Consider the following 21,460-nt stretch of genomic DNA (forward strand, 5'->3'; position numbering starts at 1 on the left):
ACCTCCAAGCCTAAATATTGGTATTTTGAAAGTTTTCATTTCTAATCAACAATTTCATTTTCAAACTGAAATCAAGTAATCTTTGCAAAGATTCACAATTATTCTCTGGAAAGCTAATATAATTGCTTTTCCTCCAAGTCAGCTACAACTTCTATGAACATGCTGACACTTATTAGACAATGGATAAAAATATTTGAATTTAACAGCTTTCAAATCTAATATTGTACAGTATATGGTTCCATACGAGAAGAAAATCCAGCATTTCTGATCAAAAGTAAGACTCTGGTATTAAAAAAAAAAAGAAATTGTCATAAGATTGAAGACAGATTTAACTGTAAGTATGCAAAACTGATTAAAACTACATAGACATTTATAAAAATAATAAAACTAGTATATAAACATGCATTCAAGCAAGCTTCAATATTGTCAAACTAGTATCTGTCAAGTAAGATGTCATCAGTAAAATGGCTGAAGGGTGTCATATTAAAATCAAATATGGCATAAAATAGAACTTATTAATTAATATATAATTAACCTGAGCATCTGTACTCTCTGCAATATATTAATTATTACATGGATGTGTATATTCATCATACGGATTCAATAATCAGTAATTTAATTCATTACTGTTATCAAATTTACTAATTAAGTTATCTAGGTGTCTTATTTAGAAATCTGAAAATGACACAAGATTACACAGTATAATTATATGAAATTGTAATACATAACGACCGGCATGTCATCGCCGTCTCTATATTATAAGTACATAGTACCTGCTGTTCAGGACTTTCTATAGGTATATTACAGATTAATAAATAATAATCTTTGAGGCTTATAAGTTTGAAGCATGTAATTACCTAACATCCCTCTGACTTCTGCTACTCTGTGACATTTATTAGCGTCATTTGGAATTCTAATAACTCCAAGAAATTACTAAAAGTTTAATGCTCATGGTTGCATTATAATACCACTGCCTATGTTGCTTCTGATATGGTATGATCTACTGGTACATCAACACATCAACCCCTTGATATTTAAAATTTGTGCAATTAAATGTCTTCAAATTTTTTTCTTAAAAAGAAAAATACACTAATATTCTGCATCAAAAGGTAAAATAATTAAATACTGAGAAAAAAATAAAAGAGCATCTGCCATATTTGATTTCCTAAATAGGAAGTTCAACTAAGTTCAAAATGTCATCCGAATAAAGAAAATAAAATCGATGATCTGAGTTCAGAGAATCTTAAAGGTCATTTTCACAAAATGGTTAACATTTATTATTATATATCTGATGTGATTATTAAGAAGGGTCTCTTGAGTAAAAATTACATGGTCACTGAGAGTCACAAGGTCAATCAAGGTCATTCAAGGTCAATAAAGGTCATGTGAGGTCACATTGTGCTACAATGCATCAAGAACACCTACTGCATCCCATGAAAAGTAGAGTACCTAAAGTAAAACAAACACAGGTTAATTTATATCAATCCTACACTGAAAACAGGAATAAGCAATTATTATTGAAACTAAACTAAAATCTACACAAACACACACACACACTTGCAGATCTCTAGAAATAAGTACATAAGTTCAAAAATGCAAATCTCTTGAATTCAGAACATCAATAAACTTTCTGAAAGAAAATAAATTACATGCTTAAGTTATTGTCAAATATTTCATTAGGGCATTCACAGCTGGAATAAAGGGTATGGGGATGCTTATAATTTCTTTCCACTTAATCTAAATGTGCTACGTACACTAAAATCATTAGAAAAAACATTTAATAAACAATGTTATATCCACTTATTTCAATTCACACACATGCAAAGAGCAAAACATATCAATCTGCTTGACTTTACATTTAAATTTTGTTCGTTTTTAATTACCTCATATTATAGAACATATTGATATTGCCTGAACAGTTTTTTTTAATATCATACTTGAAAATTAAACTATAAGGAATTAACTTGATTTAATCTATGTTGTATGAATATAACATGACTTGGAATAGTTTACATAACTTTTCATAAACGAGCAACAATCACATATCTTTTATAAACAGTAACCTGTTGTAAGTTTAACTAATTTGTATCACAATATGACATTGATAAATGACATTAAACATCCAAATGAATGTTAATTTAACCAATATTTTATAATGCAAATAAAAACATAAAAGGATTGGACATCAGGCAGTGCCTATTTATGTACAGGCTCCGATTTCATAAGCAGACGATTGTTTTTATTGAGAATAAATTAAAAAAAAAAACATATAGAAGTTATAAAAGGCCACTTGTGACAATGAAAATTCTTACTCAGCTAAGTAAAAAATTCAACTCAGCTGAGAATTGACTAAGTTTGTTTTGAGAATTGCAATTTGAGAAAAATCTCAGCTGAGTAAATTCTTAGGATTTGAGTTTTAACTTAGGTAAAAACTTAAAGCTATTAACCTAAGTTTTATCTCAAATCCTAAGATTTTGCTCAAATTGCGTTTCTCAAATCCTATGTAAGTCCTGTCCCCAATGTACATACATGCTGCGATCACCATGAAGATCCAACAGGATCATTACCAGAGAGAATGGTATGGAGCATATGCTTAATCCTGATCCAACAACAAAGATTAGAGGTATGGACCCAGGCTCCACCGTCACCATAATTTTCAAATTCCTCAACTCATTCCTCAACTCAAATCCTTCAAAGAAAAGTGCATAAATTTGAGGTCAAACCTCAGATTTGAGGCTGAGTATTGACTTGAGGAAAGTTGGTGACGGCAGGGCCAGGACCTTCAAAATGACTGTTAAACCAAGTATGACCACTGAACTGCTCGCCAATAACAAAAGTTCAAAAGCTGCAGCGGTCTCGTAATGAATTACTGAGTAGGAATCAACTGAGAAAATCCACATTTCCGCAAAGAACCCAACAACTTGAATAGTACATATAGTAAAATTTGAAATCTTTTGGGTATTTTTTACTATTACTGGACATTATGACTTAACAAGAGGCCCAGGGGCCACATAGCTCATCTTAGCAACAATAGCCTTAACTCTGATTAAATTAGTATTACAGTATGAAAATCAAAATATCTTAACAATAAAGTAAAGTAGATCTTGCTATAAAAAATTTGAAAATCTGCCAATTTTTATCCACATATTTGTATGGTAAAATACCAAGCCCCTTTTGTTGGTGTACCAGTAAGATTTTTCTCTATTCCTATATACCCCCCCCCCCCCCTCACACACACACACACACTTTGTGGCCCCACTTTTCTCTAGGGAATCATAATTTGATCAAACTTTCATCTACAAAACCCGTGCTTTCACACAAGTTACTGCATTTTTAATTTTCAAAGATTTTTAAAGATTTTCCCTATTCATCCTTTTGTAAAATCCATTCCCCCATTGTGGCCCCATCCTACTCTAGGGAACCATGATTTGAACTAACTTGAATCTACAGTAACTGAGGATGCTTCCATACAAGTTACAGCTTTTCTGGCCTAATAGTTTTTGAGAAGATTTTTGAAAAATACCATTAAATTTTCATTAATTCTGAATTATCTCCACTTTAAAGAGGATGTGGCCCTTCTTTTGAAAAAACTTCAATCTCCTTCACCCAGTGATGCTTTGTGCCAAGTTTGGTTGAAATCTGCGAAGCGGTTCTGGAGAAGATAATGAAAATGTGAAAAGTTTACAACAAAGACAACGCAAACAACCTCAGACAACAGACAAATTTTGATTAGAAAAGCTCACTTGAGCTTTCAGCTCAGGTGAGCTAAAAACTGCGGATCATCACTTTTATGTCAACAGACTGCATTACAACAAACAACAACAGAAACAACAGATTGATCCTGGGTAGGCCAACGAGGTCAGCACCGGATGTTGTAGGTTTCTGCTGACATTGACCAACGACCTTCATCTGGAACAGCTTTGTAATTAACCCAGCGACCAAGCAATGCTGAGAACAATCCATCATGCACCGCTAACACTGTCGGCATGGCTCATCCATCATTTTTTTTTTTCATTTTTATAAATAATGTTTCTGTCGTCTGCTGGGTGAACAGACATCCAAGGAAGTAAATGTCAATCTCTCTCTTACAAAAAGATCGGAAATCAGGACAACAGATCCTTCTTTCCCCATTGCAGTGACAGCACATTTTACGTTTTCTCTTAAACTTCTCCAACTCAACAAATTTAACATTGCTTTATACAGGGGTTTTTGTCGCTGGGTGCAATGTTCACCCTTCAACACTTGCAAACAGTTTTGCAGTCGTCTTCAATTTGCCCAGACAAAGATGTGTTTAAAGAGAGATATCATGAGACATTGGAATTTGCCCAGTCTTAATTATATAAATTTGCACGCTGACAAGAAGGCAAAGGTGGTGAAAAATAAAACAGGGGTGAATATTTCCCATTATACTCTAATTTTTAATAATTTTGAATATTGATTGATTGACTTTCTTTATTAATTCCTATTCAAATTTTTTACAAACCAAACATACATTTGACGTCTATATCATTACTACGATTCAATGTCTTATTCAGAGTTCAACACACTTTTTATGACTTCCTCTTGGTGTATAGAAGAACTCCCATCTGTTTTGGGGGGTTTTGAAGCAGGGATTTACGATCCCCTTCATAAAGCCATACAACATCAAGTAGTTTGTTTATTTCTGGAACAGAACTCCAGTTGAAGGATCAGAGAGTTGCAGACATAGAAGGCCACTTCAGTTTCAAACATGCAACAATCTTTTCTTGATTTCTCATTAAAAATGTCTAATTAAACAGCTACAGGCATTTGTCTGTAGCTGGCAATGCAGCCCCCCCCCCCCCCCCCTCCCCCACCCTTCTAATTGGGAGAACATTTTCTAAGGAGCTTTGTCTTTTTTCCCTCAAGCTCTAACATATAGTTAATAAACAGCATGTCCTTTGCAAACCCTCCAATTATAAATATATATTCACTATAACTATGATAACAAAGAAAATGTACATTAATTATTTGAAGACTTACAATAATAATAGCTTGCTTTCTGGTGAGATATAAATAACACCTATAATCATTAGTCTGAGGGGGTAATTGCTTTCCATCATACCAAAGTAAATGCTACTGTGTCCTCTTCCTTATTCTACAAATTACATATCATTACTGTACAACACTGTTCTAATAAACGATGCACAAATTACTCACAATACCTATACAATAACATTTTACAATTCACAAATCATATACCATACATCTAATATGTATACCAATGTATACATAAAAGAATAGGTAGAAGAAAATTAATCTTTTTTTCCTAACAATATATATTTATTCCCCCCCCCCCTTTTTTTTTTGTATCAAGTTCTTTTTTAATTTCTTTTTTTTTTGGGGGGGGGGGGGGGGTATTTGATTCACATATTTATACTTTAAAAAAGGATTTTTTTTTCCTTAAAAGGGGAATCTCCAGTCATTTTAAATGAATATAAATAAGTCAAAAACGAATGCAACCTACACCATTCTATATAGGGTTGGTAAATATCTTTTTGTTTCATCACAATTTATCCCCTACATATTGTTTCTAGCACTTTGATTTCTCTATCAAGTACGGTACCTATCCTATCATCACAACATCAATCTTTAATGTTATGCCTCCCTTCTCTTTGTTTTCCATAAAATCTTCATAAAAGAAAACAAGTTACAATCTGTTCTTTAAAATCCAAACATAAAATGCATGTTTATATGATATTTCTTTTTTATTATTGTTGTTTGTTCCCTATATTTATCCCCTTTTAAAAAACTACCATCAACAAAATGAATGGCAATTCTGTTCCTCGTTAACCTGGAGCCTTGAAGTTTTGAAATCAGTCAAGTTTTATTGCACCCATAAACTCCTCTCTCTCTCTCAGAGTAAAGTAAAAACCACAGAGAGAAGGGATCTTCACTACAGCAAAGCAAGGGTCAGGAACGCAACAAATTACTTCGTTAAGTGACATCATCAGTGTGAAAAGAAAACCTCAAAAGAAGGACAGACAAAACAGGGCTTTATCTGAGAGAATTCAGGGTGAGGTTTCACTCAAGATCAAACTTCCAGGAATCCCAAATATTCCTCTAAATCAAAGAAAACACCACAATTAGCCCTATCACTCCCCAATCTTCAACATCTAGATACGATGTCACTGTTGTTTGCCAAACCTGTGATTAATGCCAGGAGAGATAACTCTCGTATTTTTATTAACACAGCTGACAGGTTCCCTCTTCACACACAAAAAATAAAACTGCTGCTTCAACTTGTTCTTTGCAACAATTCAAGGTGAACTCAGTTTTAAATTTAATTAAAGTTTTAATAAATTTTTGTCTTGTTTCATTTTCTAATTTTTTTAAAAATTGAATCATTTCTAATACAAAATAAATACAGTAAAACTTGTTTAGTACGAACACGGATATTGCAAATTTACAGATATAGCGAAGTCATCTTGGATCCCCAGCTATGTAAATTTAATGAATTTCTTATACGTTTATAACGAATTAAGGATATAGCGAAGTAATTTCTTAGGTCCCAGTGACTTCGTTATAACCGAGTTTTGCTGTATACTTAGATATAAGGAAATTCTAAAATGGTTTTGTAGGTAGAATTTATGTTATTTGCTTCTATTATCTTAAGCCAGTCATATGTGGCTATAAGGATCTCCAAATGTTTTAGAAAGCTTCAAATTTCTAAGAATTCCTTACAGAAGGTTTTACTTTACTATTCCTTTTCCTCGTAAAATCATTGTTTCTGAGAGAGACATTTCAGGAAGATATCAGTGCCACTGAATACAGTATCAGGAAATTGGAGGCTTATCAAAAACAGAGGAGAAGAAAAATAACAGTAATTCCTGCATTCTCAAGCTTCCCTCAGCAATACATGTAACTACATGTTAATGAGAAGAGTCAACGATAGTTTACATTCTGTCACACAAAACTGCTATCAAACAGATGAACACATGGGCTTAATTAGTTACTTCATATTAACATATGTATTTCATTTGGATGATTAAGGATAATCGTGAATATTCACACAAGGTACCTTTTTGGAGTGGGGACAGGGGTCTTTCCAAAGCCTGACTGACACACAGACAGACAGTCTGACTGACAGACAGACAATCCGACATATACACAGACACACAGACGTACAGACCCAGACAGACAGAGAGACAGACACACACAGACTTACTCTGTTGGTGTAGGCCAGTTCCATGGACTCACTGCTCAGCTTACATAGGGCATCAATCAAATGGTGGAGAGCGACTTCATCAAGGTATCTGAGGAGAATAAAACCGGGTACAATATATAAGTAGTTCATGACGTCAACATGAAAAATTGATCCAGAGATATATAGAGGATATCTATATTGTGTGATTTTATATTTGCTTTATCCAACGAGTTGAAATGGTGTATATATTCGCGAGGCTTTCCGAGCGAATATAACCATTTCAACGAGTTGGATAAAGCAAATATAAAATCACACAATTATAGATGTTCTATTTATCTCATACAATTTGATTTATATTATGAAGCTTTTGAGACAGTCCCTTGTGTGACCCGGTTTTTTTTTTTCAAAGATTAAAAACGATGATGCAACGTTGTGTTATGCGGCTATAGTGACCTTGCGCAATACAATTTAGTACGTCATTCCTGAGATAAATCTAACTGTTTTAATGTAAAGTTTCACTGAAATAAACCTTAAAATAATTTTTTAGCTCTAGATAATTTTTCTTAGAGCTTATTCACTTGATTAAATGGAAATTCCGATTAGAAGACTTGAATAATCAAGTTTGTTGACATACACAAAGTTGTGAATGCTCGTTAGTTTGAATTGACTCGAACGAGGAACAGTTGTTGATGCATGATGTTTATTAAAACAAACACTAGGCTAGCCTTATGATTCAAAATTGAAAATAGTGAATAAGGATGCTTAGCCTACTGGTGGTGGAATAAAAGTCTCATGAAACATTATTTCGGTAAGTTCTTGTATATGAACACAACCAGAGCGCTGTTTTCATCGCGTCGTCAGGATGAACTCCTTGATAGTTAACATAATTTGTAGTTTTATATACTTCACAAAGCACATTTTGAAAGTTGGAAGTGGGCTAAATTTATAAAAAAAACTTGACAAACAAGAAAAAAGGGTCTTGTGGTTACGGTTATGAATAACTTTGCAAAAAAGGTGTGGGGGGGGGGGGGGAAACCCCCCCCCCCCCCACTCACAATAGCCCCCCGGTTCCGACGCCTGTGCGACGCAGTTATGTGTTTTCCTTCATATTTGTAATTTAAATCTTTGACAAAATCAATTTTATATTAATTTTTGTAGTAGATATAGTTATGTTGAAAGTACTAGCAAATCTTCGAAAATAGGTCACTGAAGCGTTGAACATGTTGAAGCGAGGGGCCGTGTCAAAAGTAGTTCCGACCGGAAGTATTTGATATAGCATCACCCGTGTGATATAGCAAAGGTTTATCACACGGGTAATATACACCACACGTATGAGATAAATCTAGATCTCTAATTTTAACATTTCATTCAGATATCTCTAAATTTCGGACATTCATCTAGATATTTCTAAATAACTATTAACTCTTTTTCAGATATATCTGAATTCTCAAAATCTTGTTTACAATGAAAGATCATCCGGATGTCTCAAAAGTTTAACTATAAACAGAACATCCAGATATCTCTTTAACAATTCATTGATATCTCAAATTTATGATGAAGGTTCATCCCGATATCTGAGGAGTACAGAGTCAAGTATTCAAGGATTGTATGAAGGATGGATAAGACTGCATAATAAATGACAACCACAGCCTACTACGTGCCCTTTTCATATGGGAGGATATCATAATACAGATAAAAAAATTAGCTCATCCCTCCCTAATCCTGACACTATAACGCCCCCCACCCCTTCTTCGCCCAAATACATTTCAAAGAAGTCGTACTGTGAACTCTCAAAGAGTCTGGACAACATGGATGCCAGGACTGGTAGATCGGACATGACGGCCGTGGTGATCACTGCGTTTGAACTATCAGAGATCTGCTGACTAGCTTTTAAGCTTCCTCCTGCTGAAGGTTTCAGACCCAAAATCCATACCAAGTGCTGAAAATAAGGGATATTATAAAATAAATTGTTTTTTAACTTGATAACAAGTTTTTTAAGTGAAAAATTAAATAAGATGGTGATGTTTGAGATCTTTGTGGTCCTCATTAATTTACCAATAACAGATGTATATTTACATTTTTTTGAAGTTCAAGGATTTAATTGTAGCTTAAACTATTTTATTTTTAAAATTTTAAGCGTAGTTTATTTCATACAATTCTCTTAATACTAAGCCCCTCTACGTCTTTATGTTGTTGTTTTAATTCTCTTAATACTAAGCCCCTCTACGTCTTTATGTTGTTGTTTTAAAGATTGTGTAACAGTTATGCAATTATCACTGTCCATTGGTCATAAGTTATAGGTCACGTGACCCCTTATCTTTCGATGGTTCCGGACAGCGTCAGTACCAAGCTATTATTTACCTTCATTATCAAACGGATTTCTCTTTAAATATCGATCATCCGGATTTATTGATTGTGTATATACTTCCAGTGAACTTTAATGATACTATAATCGATGTTATTTTCGGACGATGACTTTCTGTTTTTGGTGAATGACGGATTTTAATCGATCGTTTGTGAAGAACAATGGCGACCAGAAAAAGTTCCAAGAGACAGAAAACTTCAGGCAACTCTCTTGACATGAGTAATTATTTAAATTGGCCTGCCGGTACCCTAAGAGAAAAACTGTCAGAAGTGAATATAAGTGCCGCTTCAAACTTCCCTATATCTGTTTTAAGAAAATTGTATGTGGATAATGTATTAGGTAACGCGTCTACAGATGAAATCCGGACCGTTCCTGTTGTTTCTACAGACAATTCTGTTCAATCGAGCCTTCCATCGACTAATCAGCAAAGTCCACCAAGCTCAACGCAATTCGCCGAACAGCCAAGTTCATCAAGCCCACAGCTATTAGCCGAACAAGCCTCTACCGACAACACGACTTTGGGTATACGTACGACTTACCAAAACAGTGCGACTTCCGGTTCGCAAAACCCATCAACAACTGACTCCAGTTCCCCAGCAGTTATCGAGTCTTTAGTACACACAGTACAGAGTCTACAAACTATGGTTTCTAGTCTAACTTCACTGATCACGACTAAGGAAACCAACCTGAAAAGTTCTCCTGCTTTTAACTTGCAGGAGTACTATAAGTCGGACGTAATCAGTCATACATCGAGGAAATTCGGAACACACCCCGAAGACCTGCCCCAAATGGAATTGATTTCAAACTCCTTAAGGAAGCAAATACTAGAAGGTAAGGACGTCAACCTCGCTTCATTACTCATACCTTACTATGAAATCCGCGAATCTGAGAAAGAAAAGACTGAGAAGGAGGACAGCAGACTGAAAAGAAATCTTACAATTGCTGAATTTCTCACTGCTTTTGGAAAATACAAACGCACTATGTGCCAGGCCTTTCCAAACCGCAGGGACGAACTTGATCACTATGAAGCTATCATAGTAGATCTGTACAACATATATGGAGAACGTTTTTATGAGTATCATAAACTCTTTTCCTTAAGAAGCGCGAGTGCTCTGGCAGTCCACAAGATTAAAGTAGATTGGTCTGTGAGAGACAGAGATCTCGTACAGTTGATAGCCTCAAGATCCAAATCCTGCTCCATATGTTCAGAAGTTTCACATGACTCTAAGTTCTGTCCACAGCTGCAAACCAGTTCCGTAGAAAATTCCTTCCAACCTACCAATATAGATAGGCATGGCAGAAAGAGGACCATACATAACGGACAGGAAATTTGCAACAATTTCAACTCGTCAAAAAGATGCGGGAGAAATAATTGCCCCTTCCTTCATGTCTGTAGCATATGCAAGAACAAAGATCATTCTTTCCTAACTTGTAATCTGAAAACCAAACCAAAGAATGCTGCATCTTCAAGTACCAATCAAAAGTGACTATCCGTCCGAGCGACATCGTGCTGCACTATAAACATCAAACAGTTGAAATTAGAGCTTCAAAACCATGAAAATCAAAATTTTGTTTCATATATTATCAATGGCTTCATTAATGGATTCGATACGAAAGTACAGGAAACAAACTTGAAAATAAGGGAATGCAGAAATTTGAGATCAGCTCTACAGAACGTGGATACAGTTGACGAACTATTATCAAAAGAAGTTGAAAAGGGATTCCTTGCAGGACCTTATAAAGCTCCTCCCTTTGAAAGCTATCGCGTGTCTCCTCTCGGAATTGCCGAACACAAGTATTCAAAAAAGAAAAGGCTTATCATGGACCTTTCTGCTCCTCACAACAATGACACTCACCCCAGTATAAATGAACTCATTGATAGACAGGAATGCTCTCTGTCTTACGTGAAAATAGATGATGCTATCAAAATAATCGTTCAATGTGGGCAAGGCGCCCTGATGTGCAAGACTGATATATCCGACGCCTTCAAACTTGTTCCAATACTACCATCCCAGTATCATCTCTTTTGTGTGAAATGGAGAAATTCATACTATTACTATACTCGTTTGGCGTTCGGATGTAGATCAAGCCCAAAGATCTTTGATCAGTTTTCTCAAGCAATTTGTTGGATAGCACAAAACAATTATAAAATTGAATATATTCTTCATTTGCTCGATGACTTCCTGACTATAGACAAACCAGATTTCCATGCGGATAGGACCATGGCCCTCCTGACTATGATATTTAAGAAATTAAACGTTCCAATTGCTCAACATAAAACTACAGGCCCGGATACCGTCGTTGAGTACCTCGGAATCATATTAGATTCTATGAATATGCAAGCTCGACTTCCTCCAGATAAAGTTCATAGAATACGAGAAATGTTAGAAACCTTCTGTGTGAAGCAAAGTTGTACTAAAGGAGAACTTTTGCAACTCTTAGGGCATTTGAACTTTGCTTCTCGTGTCATAGTACCAGGAAGATCATTCGTGTCCTATCTCCTGTGCCTAGCCTCTTCAGTGCGAGAGCTCCATCATCACATCCATCTGACCGCAGAGTGTAGAGAAGACATCAGAATGTGGAAATTATTTCTGGATCAATGGAACGGCATATCATTCTTCTATGATATAGAAAGAACTCCAGCCAATAGCATGCATTTATATACAGATGCTTCATCTACAGTAGGATTCGGGGGATTCTTCAACGGTCATTGGTTCTGTGACAGTTGGCCAGAAAAGTTACCAAAGGAATCAGACAGGGAAATATCTATGGCACTACGTGAACTCTACCCTATCGTTGTAGCTGCCATTCTCTGGGGAAAATATTGGTCTTCAAAAAGAATACTTTTCTATTGTGATAATGCAGCTACTGTAAATATTATCCAAAAGGGAAGATCTAAAGTCCTCAGTATTATGCAATTGATGAGACGGCTAACCTGGTGTTCAGCTAAATACAATTTTTGTATATATTCTGAGTTCCTTCCAGGCAAAACTAATGTAATTGCTGACGCTTTGTCTCGATTTCAGATGAACAAATTCAGAAGACTAGCTCCCCAAGCAGACAGACTACCTCATCCCTGCCCACCCATGGTGGATATTCTCTGGAACCCTCCCACAGAATTAAAGAGCTGATGAAAGACTCTGTGTCTGGTTCAACTAGAGCTACGTATAATTCCGGTTATCAAGCCTTTCTAAAGTTTAACCGTATGAACAACCTGTGCGACAATGTGTCAGAATCTACTTTAATGCAATTCGTCACCTACTGCTACGATTCCATGCATCTGTCATACCAAACCATCAAAATTTATCTATGTGGGATCCGACATCATCTTACCCTGCTTAGTAAACATAATCCATTCACCGATTCAGCAGAAAATCTATCAAGATTGCACATGCTACTGAACGGAATTAAAAGACAAAGTCAATCTTTCCAACCAAGCCGACAACCGATTACTTTCCCAGTATTAACTGACTTGTGCAACATACTTCAAAATGGAGTTTTTTCAAAATACATGGATACGTTGATGACAACAGTGTGTGTAGTCGCTTTCTTTGGTTTCCTTAGATGTGCAGAATTTACATGCAAAACATCTTTTGACCCTTTCGTGAATTTGTGCTTAAATGATGTGCAATTTTACAACGACCATGCTGTTCTGTTTCTTAAACAATCCAAGACCGATCCTTTTCGAAAAGGAGTTGCAATCAAGTTGTTTAAAAATCATACCAAGTTGTGTCCGTTCGAACAACTAAAGAGCTACTTGTATGCAAGAAACATCATTTTCGATCCAAAAGTGCATATTCCCTTGTTCATAACAGAGAATGGAAGTGGCCTCAATAGGTGTAACTTTTTGTCTATGCTGAAGGAAATTGTAAAGCGCACCAACCATGCCGACAGCCACATCACTGGACATTCATTCCGTATCGGTGCTGCCACATCTGCAGCAAAAGCGCGAATCGAAGATCATCTCATCAAATCCTTAGGAAGGTGGACTTCCGACTCTTACGTGCGATATATTAGAACACCAGACTCTGCTATTAAACATGCTCAACAGTCTATGATCCATGTCAGCTGACTAAGTGCCTGAACATGTAAACCTTGTTATTTAGCACCTTCAAGATTACGTTCTTATTGTATATTGTAAACTACGTAATACCATTATTACTTTACCTGTTTAAATTCTGTGTTTTTATACTGTAATACATACACTATATATCTCGCTAAGTCTTTGTTTTATTCGTATGTATTACCATGGCGTAAACGTTATAAATACTTATGGGGCACTCAGTCACTCATGTTTACTAATCGTTCCTGAGTTTTGGCCTTATTATTGTCATAATTTCCCCACTAAGAATTTATAATCAGCTTAAACTTGCATAGTTGTACATTTTATAGCAGAGTTTACAACTTCCGTTGTTGCAGTACACACGTACTGGGGAATTTCTACCATGTGGATCTTCCAACTCTGTCTTGCTGGGTTCAACAATTTTCGTTGTGGCGATGTCTCATACATCGGGAAGATTCTTCCATGAGGATTCTTCAATCCAGCAAGTCTCTCTACTTATACATGGGTGACTGAGCCAGTTTTGTCCATAATTTTATGTTTGCTATATGATTTTTTATGTATGCCTGTTGTATGTGTTTTAACTATCCAATTGTCATCTTTCTATGCCGGAATGTTTATATAAACTATTCTGAATCTTCATACTTTTGTTTTGTATTGTAAATAAATTGTAGCTTAAACTATTTTATTTTTAAAATTTTAAGCGTAGTTTATTTCATACAATTCTCTTAATACTAAGCCCCTCTACGTCTTTATGTTGTTGTTTTAATTCTCTTAATACTAAGCCCCTCTACGTCTTTATGTTGTTGTTTTAAAGATTGTGTAACAGTTATGCAATTATCACTGTCCATTGGTCATAAGTTATAGGTCACGTGACCCCTTATCTTTCGATGGTTCCGGACAGCGTCAGTACCAAGCTATCCACCACCATCCCCGCCTCTCTTCCAAAACAAATACGCCATGGTAATGCCAAACTGGTTCAGCTCCAGCATACTCTTATTTGTCAGCCTTATTATTGTCATAATTTCCCCACTAAGAATTTATAATCAGCTTAAACTTGCATAGTTGTACATTTTATAGCAGAGTTTACAACTTCCGTTGTTGCAGTACACACGTACTGGGGAATTTCTACCATGTGGATCTTCCAACTCTGTCTTGCTGGGTTCAACAATTTTCGTTGTGGCGATGTCTCATACATCGGGAAGATTCTTCCATGAGGATTCTTCAATCCAGCAAGTCTCTCTACTTATACATGGGTGACTGAGCCAGTTTTGTCCATAATATTATGTTTGCTATATGATTTTTTATGTATGCCTGTTGTATGTGTTTTAACTATCCAATTGTCATCTTTCTATGCCGGAATGTTTATATAAACTATTCTGAATCTTCATACTTTTGTTTTGTATTGTAAATAAATCACACAAAATATTCCTAAGTTGTACTAGCTCCTTCAATGAAAAAGAGCAACATTTACAGAGAAAGCATTGTTTGAGGTTTTGGATGCCCTCACCTGTAAGGTGGTCAGCACGAGATGCCAGGCTGTTCCAAGGACCCCCCCATTACAGTGGGCCACCGACAGCAAGGACCGCATACACTGGATATTCTTGGCTGTCAGCTGTAAATCAAAACATATGCTGTAAATTGAGTCAGATTCATATACACTGTAAACAAAATCTGTTGCATTTCAGCTACAAACTAACTTTACATACTCCAAAATCTCTGACATGTATTTGCATTGACATCAATCATTTAACCATGAAAACTGCATGTAGCTTCCTAATTAAACATGAGGAAATATAATCTGTGTAAAACCACAAGTACCCTTCAACATTCAAGTTTGTCAAACAGAATAAAAAAAAAATTTATTCTTTTTTAGCCTGGTTTGACCGGTAAACAACTAGTTTCGTAAAACACAGAACAAACAAAAAAACAATAAAGATTATCAGAAAAATGAGACTGTATTCAAGGGTCGCCTCTCTTGACATTCCCATTGGCAACTGCTAAATATAAGTTTGACTGCATTCTACATTGTAATAAATTCACATTATGATTCCTTATTCTTCAGATTTAACATATAACAGCAGAACAGCAAAATTTGGTATTAAATCAAAGTATTTTTCAAAATCCATTGAGTGAGGCTGGAAACTTTATATATCATTGCTGCAGCCAAATAATTTTAATGATTAAGTGTGTTTCTTTTTTAAACATTACGTCCTTATACACACTCAATAAAGCATTCTGATTGGTCCTGATGAGGTAAATAGAAGTTGTTACCATGACTGGCCCCTGGTGAGCCCCAGCAGGAAGTGATGCTGTAGGTAATGGCGTTCCCACGGCAACCACCTGGCTTCGCTCCGCTGACTCTGTTGCTAAGGAAGCTAAATCTTGACTAGAGGATCTAGAGTGATCTGTTTTAATTAAAAGAGAAAATAAATTCATTGATACTGCCTATCAGATTTAGAGAATGACAGTATAGTAATTCCAAGGTCTTTTTTGTACAAAAATATATGATTTTAGCATCATGTAATAAAAATAAATAAAATGTTAAGTATATTTTCTTCTAACTTTCAAGATACAGTAGTAGTTTATATAATTCAATCAAACTTTCAAATTCTATCAATTAGTACTTTTTGATATATTTTAACACATTCATCTATTACATGAAAGATGGCACTTTAAATTGATTCATCTGAGAGAGAAAAGATCAAGCACTTTTTCCTGAGAATATTATCAATATCATTGTGCCCCCTACAGTAAATGTGGTGTTTTATGAATATCCACAATGTACATGAGAGGAAACTTCGATCAGACCGACAGTGACGAAAGTAGTTGATACCCAGGGTACGAATGCCGAGAAAACTTATTTCAGAAGGCTGAATGGTCTACAAATTACCCATCAGATCTGCTTTAAACTTCTAAACATGGTGTACTTTACCATAAACTATTATAAAATAAAGAAATAAATCCAAATATTTTGGCTTTAAGATTTAATATTTTCTATATCTGAATATGTGGTTCTTCGTCTAAAGGAGGATAAATATAGCCTGAAAACGACCACCGACCAACAAAAACGCCCTCTCTAGTCAAACACACTGATGAAGAAGACAATACTTGATCCTCACCTTTTGACTGCAGCCCTGGGTTCTGTGCCGCTGCTGTTGAGTTAAGGATGGTGAGGGTGTAGTGAGGGGGGAGGGAGGCCTTACATAGGGCGGTGATGAAGGCGTCCCGGGGGGTGGTCATCTCCAGCTCCCCACACAGTTCCCCGAACATCTTCCCTCGGTGGCGCTCTCGTCAGTGCTGGAGTAATAAAGAGCAGATTGGTTATATTCAATATTTGAAAAAAAAGATATGAATTCAATCTATGGGTTTTTTAAGTTAATTCTATGGTTTATGTAATAGATGCACATAGGTTAAGGAGACACTGCTGATTGAAAAAACAAAAAAACCCGTGGAAAAAAAAAATCCCATTGACTGTTGGACAAAATTTTATCCACAGTATTGTAACTTTGATGGCCTTTTAGTCTATGAATACAATTGGTACCTTTTCTATGGATATTGATGACAACATCAGCTGTCAATGGGTCATACAGACATTTATTCTGGACTACATTTATAAAAGGAGTTACTACCCTTTAATATAGCACTTGACATACCAGTAAATAATATGGTACATGTATAAAACTTGTTTTAATGGAGTGAATTGTACAAGGAATAACCAATGCTTACCTTATTTCATGCATTGACAATTATTCACATAAACATTTGAGTAGAATTATTCACAAAAACGTTTATTCTGGAGTATTTTTTTTGGTTAAAATTTAATATCTAAAAATGTATAATGTCTGGCAATAGTTGATTTTTCAGATGAACTAGGTTTACAGTAATCTCGGAACCCGAGGATTACCTTGCGTCCAGTAAGAGAGATAGCGCAGCCAGTAATCCGCACCACGACGAATTAATCAACTCCTCGTCAAGTCCACGCTCCTCCGCTGAAAGAAATAAACACATATTAGACAAATAGACACAATTTTCTTCTGAAATAAACACATATTAGACAAATAGGCACACTTTTCCCGTGTCGTCTGATTCCATCATACGTTTTATTGCAAGTTTTCCATCAATATTACCCCGTACAGCATGTATATCTTGAAACAGTACATTATGCACAAAATGTATTTTTAAAATTTTGATATTTTGGTAATTCAATTTCGATGTACATTTGTGATTGAGGAGTAACCAAGAGTTCCATAAATTCTACACCATTACTTTCTGGACTACTGTGAAATCATTAGATTTCGTGGTGGCTTAATTTTCGTGGAATTCCTGGGTACCTCTCATCCATGAATCAACATCCTCCATGAACTGATAAATTAGGGTAACAGAATCATATATTTCCTTTTGAAGGTATAAGAAAATAATGAAATTACCTCCCCACGAACCTGTAACATTTAAGCGATCCACGAAAATTGGCCCTTACAAATTGTAATGATTTCACAGTAATTTACTTTCACCTCAAATTACCGGTACTGTGTGTACAATTCCATACTCCTGTTTTGATATTTGGATAATTAGATAAGGCTGTAAATTCTGGAGTCTCATCAAACAGTTCCTTATATTGTTGACCATTACTCTCTGGATCACTATTTTACTCTCACTATCATTACTACATGCATAAGTACTGTTCTAGAGTACTATGGCTACTCCTATTTTGATAATTCAGTAGGGCTTTAAGTCTTTGAGTGAGGGGCATCTGAGAGTTCCTTATATAACAGACCAAAACTTCTACATTCCTCAGTTACTCTTACTCCCCTGACATATCCTTCTTAATTGCGTTAGTTTGTGACTATTTACTCTAAGTACTCACATTAGTACTGTTCCATAGTACTGTAATTCATACTACTTGTACTCACCCGATATATTCTTTTTGATTGAGCTAGTTTGTGACTGGTTTTCATTGACTGGTTCTCCCTGCACTAGAATGCGGACACTTTTAACGACCTCTAGCAGGCAGTAGAAGGCCAAAGAGAGGCCGTAACCATCGGCAATGGTGGGAGGGTCCACTTTATCTAGCATCTCCAGACTATGGGATTAAAATTCAACTCATATCAGAGAACAAAAGAAAGTCACCAATTCCTAGGTATTCAACATTTAGTTATTGTGATTTCAGATTTTGTAGCAGCAGTTACAATTATGAATTAGAAAATATTGACTACTGTAGATTCCTAATTGAATGCAAGAAATTCATATCCGCGTAAAATCGTAAGCAGCACATCATGCAGATTCTAAAATCTCGCTTTTATTTTTTGGACCAATGGACACTCACATAAAATATGAAACTATGATAAAAATTTGGTGTTTTTTAAATTTTAAATTCTCATCAATTGATGCAAAAAAGTGGAATTGCAAAATAAAGTCCTTGCATAAAATAAGGAATCTACAGCTGTAACAAGAGACTTCGTAGCTGTATGTACAGATTCAGTCAGTGACTACTCACTAAGTGGGTCTTGCTTGTCCTGCAGGGACGGTGAACACTATGGGGATCCACACCCCCCTATACATGAAGGCTGCCTGAGGGGTCACACCCCCACCCACAGGCAGACCTCCAACAAGAGCAGGAGGGGTTCCATGAGTGTCCGGGGTTTTGTTACCTGTCAAAAACAATGAAAGAGGACACGTAAAAATAAAGGTGTTGATGAAAACAAAGACAACTAGACAATAACTAGTACAAAAATGAAAAGTCAGCTAGCATTTTCTCAATTTTAATCAAAAGATGAATTTATTGTCCTATTAATTAATAAAGTTGTATAAGTGATATATGAACAATAAGTCATTAACTTCAATGAACTTCAACAGGTAGGAACAGTGCATTTGTTTCAAAAGATGCAATAGCATTGAATTATCTCACCTGTAGTGGTTGTGCTTAGGGAAGGGTTCATAAACTGAGACTGAATATAGGTCCCCACGCCATTCACGATGTCCCGGAAAATCTTGGTGGAGTGGAGCTTCATGTCGTAACTCTGTGTGAAAGACCTGTAAAAGACAAAGATCAGCAAGTCAATAAAAACAGACAAGTAACTTCTCTCTCTCTCTTCTCTTTCTCTCTCTCTCTTACATTTGTAAGTCTGGCTGTACACTATAAAGCTTATTAAAGCCCATTAAGAGCCATCTCTCTCTCTCTCTCTCTCTCTCTCTCTCTCTCTCTCTCTCTCTCTCTCACCTCAGTAAGTCCGGCTGTACACTAAGCTTATGAAGCACCTCCAGAGCCAGACATCTCTGCCAGTTGGGCTTCTCTGAATCCAAGAACTTGACCAACAGAGACAAGAAGATCTCACATTCTGTCACCTACAAAAACAAAACCATAGAATAATAATACCGCTAAAGCATAATAAGGACATCCTACAAGATAACAACATTGTAAGCTATTATTGTTTTGAAGAACAAAAGTTATATAGAACATGGTTGGAATCAATCAAGGTTTTTTTAACATTAGCTCTATTCATGACCACATTTTTTATAACGTACAAAGTATGTGGCAATTTCAAAAGTTATGATGATGATTAAAGTTGTAAAAAGAAACTTACGGCAGTCCAAAACAAATACAATCCCCCCCAAAAAGGGAAGGAGCATAACATTACATCACCTTTATATCAACAACAGAAAAGTGATTCCTGCATAAACTTTTCAGAATCTGCTGTCTACATGTTACTAAATAATTGATGATCTGCCAAATACAAATACTTACCAGAATACAGAAATAATGTTTGATCAGGGCACAGACGATTCTGAGGAGCCTCATGACTATGGGGAAGAATGGTCTCTCCACCGGGGTGGGGGAGGGGGGAGGTGGCATTCCCTGGCGGTACTTCAGGCTCGGGGAGAAGAGCTTTATGACCAGTGGGCACACCTTCTCCTTCAGCTGGAAGCTGAACTCTTTATGCTACAAAAATAACAACAGACCCAACTAAACACAGAGTCTACATAACACACTGAAAACATCATCTTGGAGGCTTATGATGAAAATGGGTAAACAAAAGACTGATAGAAATTAAATGCTTTCAATCTACCACCATATCTATGACATATTAGAGACATAACTCATTTATAATCTCATCTGAACAATTTTTCTCGAACAAGCATGAGATAGTTTTATATATGTCATACTGTTTCTCATCAATATAAAGATAACAATAAATTAATGGTGATACCTTAGAACAAAGTTTACCTGTAGAAATATTTGTGGAAACGCGGTTAATACGGCCTCCAGCAGCTCCAACCCAAAGGTGCGGGTCATCTCAGTCATTCCAACCAACCAAAATGGCTGATCAGCATTCACCAGCTGACAGAGGTCCTACAAATACATGGTAAGAACACATGGTTACTAGCAATAGAAATACAAGTGATACATTGGGGTTAGGTGGAGAAAACATGATGGAAGATGAGGCTTATTGAGCCCTCTTCATCCTCTGGACCTCGGCTCATGTATTTTGATTTTTTCTGCAACAGTCTACAAAAAATATATATTTGGTGGATATAAATAATTGGAGCAAGTTTCACAAACTCTCATTGGTTTTCACACCAGTTGGGTTCCAAAATTTCTCCTCTATTTCAATTTGAAAATTTAAAGTTACAATTGGAGGATACTTCACACACAGTTATAACACATGTATAATAAATACCTGAGAGATTTACAAACAACCAGTGATTGCAGATATTTATCATTACAAACCATATGTCAATACATATACATGTATCTTTATACTACTGATATTGAATAGAATTACTTCTTGAAAGCAGAATTTAACTAATTGCAGTTCAGTTGTAAATCAACCATTTATATGAATATGAAATGGCACATGAAATATTTGGT

At 35.8% G+C, this 21,460-nt stretch overlaps 2 protein-coding genes across 2 annotated transcripts in view; one reads left to right on the forward strand and one right to left on the reverse strand.

Moving 5' to 3' along the window:
- LOC128159449 (protein MON2 homolog) overlaps window positions 1–21,460 on the reverse strand; it is a 556,747-nt gene that overhangs the window by 530,830 nt on the left and 4,457 nt on the right. The window contains exons 8-14 of the mRNA XM_052822554.1: window positions 20,816–20,941; window positions 20,336–20,530; window positions 19,811–19,935; window positions 19,499–19,623; window positions 19,088–19,241; window positions 18,504–18,673; window positions 17,498–17,582 (exon numbers count right to left, since the gene is read on the reverse strand). Of these exons, the coding sequence (XP_052678514.1) occupies window positions 17,498–17,582; window positions 18,504–18,673; window positions 19,088–19,241; window positions 19,499–19,623; window positions 19,811–19,935; window positions 20,336–20,530; window positions 20,816–20,941 (980 nt within the window). The remainder of the gene's footprint in view (window positions 1–17,497; window positions 17,583–18,503; window positions 18,674–19,087; window positions 19,242–19,498; window positions 19,624–19,810; window positions 19,936–20,335; window positions 20,531–20,815; window positions 20,942–21,460) is intronic.
- Window positions 9,269–14,861, forward strand: LOC128159516 (uncharacterized). Its single transcript, XM_052822637.1, has 2 exons — window positions 9,269–10,361; window positions 12,557–14,861. Exons 1-2 carry the CDS (start codon window positions 9,692–9,694, stop codon window positions 13,600–13,602), a joined length of 1,716 nt encoding a protein of 571 aa, XP_052678597.1. The 5' UTR covers window positions 9,269–9,691; the 3' UTR covers window positions 13,603–14,861.

Source organism: Crassostrea angulata, chromosome 8 (genome assembly GCF_025612915.1).
Source record: "Crassostrea angulata isolate pt1a10 chromosome 8, ASM2561291v2, whole genome shotgun sequence".
In the NCBI taxonomy this organism is placed as follows: domain Eukaryota; kingdom Metazoa; phylum Mollusca; class Bivalvia; order Ostreida; family Ostreidae; genus Magallana; species Magallana angulata.

Excerpts from the sequence above, each read along its gene's own strand:
- LOC128159516 (XM_052822637.1), top strand. The coding sequence starts at position 9,692 with ATGGCGACCAGAAAAAGTTCCAAGAGACAGAAAACTTCAGGCAACTCT. Across the intron at positions 10,362-12,556 it reads AAGGAAGCAAATACTAGAAG|ATGAACAAATTCAGAAGACT; the intron begins GTAAGGACGTCA and ends TCTCGATTTCAG.